The sequence below is a fragment of the Protomyctophum parallelum genome, assembly GCF_964188405.1.
Source record: "Protomyctophum parallelum genome assembly, chromosome: 6".
NCBI classification, from domain to species: domain Eukaryota; kingdom Metazoa; phylum Chordata; class Actinopteri; order Myctophiformes; family Myctophidae; genus Protomyctophum; species Protomyctophum parallelum.
In genome coordinates, this window is record NC_139701.1 from 40,016,333 (window position 1) to 40,023,058 (window position 6,726).

General features: G+C 47.4%; 1 protein-coding gene across 1 annotated transcript in view; it reads right to left on the minus strand.

Moving 5' to 3' along the window:
• Positions 1-6,235, minus strand: part of onecut3a (one cut homeobox 3a) — a gene marked incomplete at both ends in the record, with an annotated part of 15,865 nt that extends 9,630 nt beyond the window's left edge. Inside the window, one exon of the mRNA XM_083767045.1 lies at positions 5,197-6,235. Within this exon, the coding sequence (XP_083623171.1) occupies positions 5,197-6,235 (1,039 nt within the window). The remainder of the gene's footprint in view (positions 1-5,196) is intronic.
• Between the last annotated feature and the right edge of the window lie 491 nt (positions 6,236-6,726).

The following is a 6,726-nucleotide window of genomic DNA, read 5'->3' on the forward strand; positions in this document are numbered from 1 at the left end:
ACAGCGACTGCATGACTGTTTCATTTCATGTGTGAAATAAATATCTGCACAACGACTATATCTTTATGGTTGAGTGAATGTAAAGCCTGCATGCACGTCTAAGAAATATTGAGATATAGGCTTGTGTCCATCAATGATCAAAGGTAAAAGACACCGCGTGACTGTAGTTGTTGCAGCATGCAGCGACCTGTGCAAACCAGTGTAAGAGCAAGTGTTTATTAGTCATTCTGTTTTGTGTTATGAAGGGTGGCTGGGCTGTTAATGGGAGAAATGGTGTTGCACAGTGGAGAGGTATAGGGCGGTGGGGGGTGGGGGAGGCTAGCGGGAGTTGTATGGCTGCATGGCGCAGCTCCAGAGATGGGAAGGAGAGGCCGGGGGAATGGAAATCGATACAGATTCAGGGCTCGCCAGATCGGCCTTAACAATGTGTATGGCGCAGACGCACTCTATATCCCGATCACATACACACGGGAGAGAGAGCGAACTATGAGGCGACATGCCGGCTATATGCTATATTGGCTATATACGACGTGCATGCCGTTTTTCATCCTGCATGGGTATAGCAGATAATGTTCCAAATCCCAAATTGCTATATCTCATCTATATAGGCTATCACAGATAGATAGAAAATGCCTTAAGAAAGGGCTGTTCAATAACCGTATAGTGCCCCTATAGCGTCGAGGATGTGTGTACATTACCTCTCCGTATTTACAGCACACATAGCTGTGCTTAACGAACAGCGAGTCTGAAACCGCAGCTGCACCGTTCACTCGCCAGTCTTCCCCTTGCACATCAATTATTAAAGTACCAATCGATCATTTCAGGCTAACATCAAGCCATCTCTTCATGAAAAAGCCTGTTTTAGATGATCCCACATCAATCACATCTTATGCCCTTTCCAATTAAAACCATTATCCTCGGCTTAAGTGACCTACTCCGTACTATTTATGTTTTGTTTTTTTATCGGTTAATAGCTTGCTATACGATAGCCTATATAAACCGTCTTCCATTTCATATCATTTGATTCAAACCCCCAAAGACCGACGTTTGATTTCTCAGTTGGTTTTGGACTCAGATATAATCCTATAAGGATAGGGTTGTGAAGCTGACGTAACTCTGATATTGATCCATGGAAGCCAATGTTGGATGATAATGTGATGTTTCTGGCCTACACCAAGTGTATACTCTGTATAGGCCTATTGAAAGAAACTGGAATATGCCCTAGTTTGGAATATTTCAGCACGCCGGACAGCGCCATGTGTAATACACATACACATGCCCATAGTTTTGAACATTTCAGCACTACTATACTTGCCTATGGACAGCACAATGCGTACAGGGAGCATTTCAGCACCATGGACAGCACCACTGATATGCGAGGTAGGCTAAAGCCAAGGAAACGACTAATTATTGAATAGGTCAATAAAAATGTATTTACTATTGAATAAATGGAAATGGGCATGCATGCACTGATGCACGCTTCGAGGAGAAAGGACGTACGCAGCATTGTTTGTTACGGGCGGGCTGGGGCAGGAAGGGGGGGGGGGGGGGTCTGCCCTATAGTAAGTATTAGGAGGTCTATGTAAACGGCGTGTGTCCCATTGAAACGTGAATAAAGGCGGCCCACCCTCGCGCACCGTCTTTTTTCCTCTTCGGGTCTTGTGGGTCTGACCTACTACACACTCTGGCACGTGCTCTGGCCATTCAAATGATAATGAACCAACTGCATGCGCTTTTTTCGGTGCAGGAGGAAAGAGGAAAGAGTCCTCCTTTACTTGGCATATCATGGCATGCAGTCCTACTGCACTCCACTCCACCAACACGAAACCATGCAATATATGCAGGCAATGCATTGCTTTGGATTTCGATTTGCTTGCTGTGTAGACTTAATCAGATTCCATCCATGGGAAAAAATATTTCGCAATACCAAGAAGAAATTAGTGCGCCATTTATGCATTGCATTTGACAATAGAGGTTTCATCGATGATTTCTTTGCAATATTAGCGTATAGTGAACGTATGTTTACACGGTGATGATTGTGTAACCGAAACCCCAAAGGGCATATTGAGAGTGAGCTTGCTTTCCACTCAACAAATGTAACGTGATTACAGCAGAGAGAAAGAAAAAGGTGTGCAATAAGGCTTTCTTTCCTTTTTTTTCTCCCTTTTTTTAAGCGACCCTCTTTCCGCCTTTCCTGGCTGTGAACCTCCCCCTCTACTCCGGGGAGAGACCAATGGGAGAGAGTGCTGAGGCGGGATAATTGATAGATGCACTGGCTATCCTTATCGATCACAGCTTTATTGACCCGACCAAATACATTGAGATGGAGTGTGGAATTCAACACAGATGCAAAGACGAATTGTTTTCATCGTTAATGCAATCTTTAAATGCCTGCAGGCCCTACCTTGCTGCGTCTTCCTTACAGCCTCTTGTTTACTAAAAGGTTAGCTTAGGTACAGGTATAGGTCCTATTTATTAATAGCCTATACTCAACCAATGCAGTTGCAATTGCGAGGAGCAAGGACAGAGGCTATTTATTTGGCCTAGGGTTAGGCCGCCTAATCCATATCTGCACCTTCCATTTGGACCTGGAGGGAGTGAATAGGGTGAGTGGGAAAGCGTTGCCCTCATTCCATTAGCAGACGTCGAGCGTGAAGGGCACGCGCCACATTCCCCATGTCAGAACCCCCCATGCACCAATAACGTGATAGCCCATAGGCCTATCTCTCTCTACTCTGTTTTTCGTTCCGGGACTGGATCGTCATGTGAGTGTGCAGACACTGGCATTTTCACATTAGCTAAGCAGGGCAGCTGCATTGATTTGTGTGACTGTGATGAATTTGGAATAGTAATTTGAATTTATTGATTGATGTGGCCGACCGAGTATTGCCCAGCCTCCCTTTCAGCATCACAAACCCTCCAACTCCCACTCCCAGCCCACATATGCGCACCGCGGATAATGGCGATTTTAAATGCAATAAGTAAAATGTAGCTCGAGCCATTTACATACAAGTCATTTGTCATTTGCCCAGCTGTGTTCTGCCTCAAAGGTGCTGACAAGCAGGTAGCTCACAACACACAACAAAGACTTGTGCTCCTATAGCTGTTACCACTTAAGCTAGGCTATATACATTTTTTTCGGGGGTTTTGTGTGGTCACATCAATTCACATTAATTTACGCAGACCTTTTCATACTTGGCCACCACATAAACATCCTAAATGGGTTTGTTTTCTGTTGCAGTGTTTCAGTGAATATGACATGGAACAACTTGGACCCTTAAGCTGTTCCCTAGCAACCCTATTCCAGTGTATATAATGGCTATATGTTCTTCTATTTCGGTCACTGTACGGCAGCATGTGTCAACTGAAACAGAGTTTTATCCCGGCGCATGCAGGGTGTGGAAGATATAAAACCCCATTGCCCAATTAGCTTTAACAGCAGTGGCACTTAAACAGACAATTGTGGAGTGTTTAAATCTTTATTTACCAGAACCCCACTAAATGCGCAAAGGAACAATTTACATTCCATTAAGTGCTTTTCAATAGGGCATTGACTGGAACTAAAATATGCCACTATATCTGCTTAATTGAACTGTCCGCTGAAATACGACGCAGAAGCGCTGATTGACGTTTGGAATCGCATGTCTAAACGGGGGCCTTTACAAAACATCAATGAGAGACTATCAACCATCACTGTTTTTTTTAATCCCTATTGTAATGTCTCTCGTTTTCATTAAAGTCCCATTTAATCGGTTTCAAAGTGCGCTGTACTAATCTCTTGTGGGCCACAAGTTGTGATGTCTATAGTCTGACTTCTGAGATGTTTTTTTAGGCCCTGTTTCGTTATCCCTCTAGCTATTGCGCAAGTGAGTCTGGACACCAAATTATATCGATCATCATTCCGAATGACCTGTCACAAATTAACAAACGTGCTTAGAATCCTGCGCGCGTGCGTGTGTGCGTGCGTGTGTGTGCGTGTGCGTGTGCGTGTGTGTGTGTGTGTGTGTGTGTGTGTGTGTGTGTGTGTGTGTGTGTGTGTGTGTGTGTGTGTGTGCGTGTGTGCTTGGCTGGCCTTCCACAATAAATCTGGTATATTTTATTCATCCGTGCTGCAGCCTGATGTATAATTGCTGTAATTGAAATAGTTCATTTCACAGTGCACAACCCACACAACACATTTCCACAAGCAGATAAAACACGGGGCATAAATCACGTTTGGAAATTAACAGTGTGCCAAGCGTTTGGACAGCATGGTGTGCCATATATGAATATTATTCAACACGGGGCCATGCAGAAGAAGACGCATCTGTTTGTTTCGTTGTCTTTCACATTCAAATCGATCATTTATCAGTGCGCTACTTTGAAAGGGACGCTGGGACCTGGAATATTGATCCACAGGAGGTCACGCTCCTGTGACTCGTTGGCCAGGCCCTTACGCCTCAGACGCATCTTGTTTGCGCCTCGCGTATTTGACAGGGGAACACAGTATAGCAGCTCTTCATGGACGCACAGGCCCAAAGTCACACTATAGGTGTTTGAGGGGGGGTTGATTACACAACGTAGAAGTGGGAGCTTGCTAAAAGGTCAATCATGTATATAGCTTTATTTCACCGTTAAAGTCACATGGGTGATGGGTCTCAGATGCAATCATTTTAATCCGCAGCTTGATTTGATTTCCTTTGTTTGTATACTCCTCTCTCTCTCTCTCTCTCTCTCTCTCTCTCTCTCTCTCTCTCTCTCTCTCTCTCTCTCTCTCTCTCTCCCTCCCGCTTCCATTGTATTCTGTCTGTCTGTCTGTCTGTCTGTCTGTCTGTCTGTCTGTCTGTCTGTCTGGGCTGTGCGGGTGTGCGCCTCTCTGTGTTTATGTGCGTAAAACACAGCCAATATAGGTCTTTGCAGAGATTTGTTTGGTTGAAAGTATAGCAACCCTATATCCTTTGTTTTTACAGTCTAACGCTTGCCCTAGCGCTTGCCAAAGTAAAGCGCCTGTTTACACTATCATGGATTGTAACATCAATCAAAATATAGATTTCCTTAAACATTTAACACCCCAACTGTCATGATGAAGTTTTACTCGATGCCATCGACTAATAACTTCTAGTAATGTGTGTTTGAGCAGCTATTGACAGTCTCGCCACATTGACTTCTAATTGATCCCTCCACATCAGTCAGATTCAGAGCTGTCTCCTCACTCACCTGCTAGTCTGAGCGCTGACATCCGCTGGAACTCCGGCTCTTGGAGCCACTTCCACATCCTGCGGAAGGTTTCGCGGCCCGACTTGAGTTTACTCCACGGTTTAGGGTTCCGTAGCAGATCAGAGAGTGTTCCCTGGGACCGACACAAGATCCGCTGGGCAAAGATGGCCTGGGGGATGCTGTAGCGCTTGAGCTCCGCCGTTATTCGCTGCGCTACCTCCTTGGTGTTTATCTCTTCGACTTGACCCGACCCACCTCCCTGTCCGCCGCCCACCGCCTGCCTATCCCGGTCTGACAGCATGGACCCGTTCGCCTGAGAGTGCGGATGGCTGTGATGGTGCATGCCGTTCAACGATGTCATGAGCCCGGCCCCGTGGCCACCGAGACCCCTGGCCAAGTGCTCCTCGCTCCGGGACAACATGGCTGCGTGGGTGTCGAATCCCCCCGACGAGAGCATCTTGTCGTTGGACAGGTGAGCTCCGGGGCCGTAGGCGCCGAGAGACTGCTGGGAGTTGTGCAAAGACCCGAGGCCGTTGGACAGGGGAGACAGTGACTGCCCCATGCCGGACATATCTTTGGGGTAATGGCCATATAGGTTACCCATGGAGGCGAGGCTCCTGTCGTCCCTCATCAGGGTGAAGCTGCCGCTAACATTCCCGGCTGTGAGTCGCTGATGTGCCGGATGGTGGTGAGCATGTGCATGGGGATGGTGGTGAAATTTTTCCGAGACGGTGGATATGGGAGGCAGATGCTGCAGCGGTGTCAGCGTGGTGTAGGTGCTGCTCAGGCTCATCCCGGAGTCGCACGACATGGTCATTGCGGGATGCAGGGGACCGGACAAAGCGTGGTCTGTACGGTAGTCCCCTGCCCCCTCCAATATCGAGGCCATACTGGACACCATCGCTGACCGTCCGTGCGACACCAAGTTCCGATGCGACGCCGAAGACTGCCGTGCGTGAGGGGAGTTCATTAAGTCACTCGTTTGATGAGAGTGAGACACGCCGTGCAGATTTCCAATGTTTTCCATTGTAAGTTCCATCGTTGAAAGAATCTTTATTTCCACCCCTCTCTCGCCACTCTCTCGCTCGCTCGCGTCTCTCTCTCTCTCTCTCTCTCGCTCCCTCTCCCCCTCTCACTCTCGCTCTTTCTCACACACTCCTTTCCAATAAATTTTGAACGATTTCAAAGCCGAGCCATTGATTGTAGTTGCCTCTGTGCAGTCAATCCAGCATGGTTTTAAAGGATCTCGTCCCAGCCGCCGCCACAGAACTGTGCCACAAACCACTGCTCGCCGTGGGTCGGTGTCTGCGTCTGCTTGTATTTCGTTCGCCGTAGAGCACCCTCTACTACCGAAAGCCAGCGCTACGCTTTCAGCGTGTATATTGACGTGCCCGCGCTCATGTTAAGCTGTGCCTGCGCACGTGTTCGCGCACCCATGCTAACACGCGCGCCCTGTGTCTGGGGCCATGCTGACGTCACGAGCTCTATGTGTCAGAGACAGAGGTTTTGTCATGTTGTAAACTGAACCTC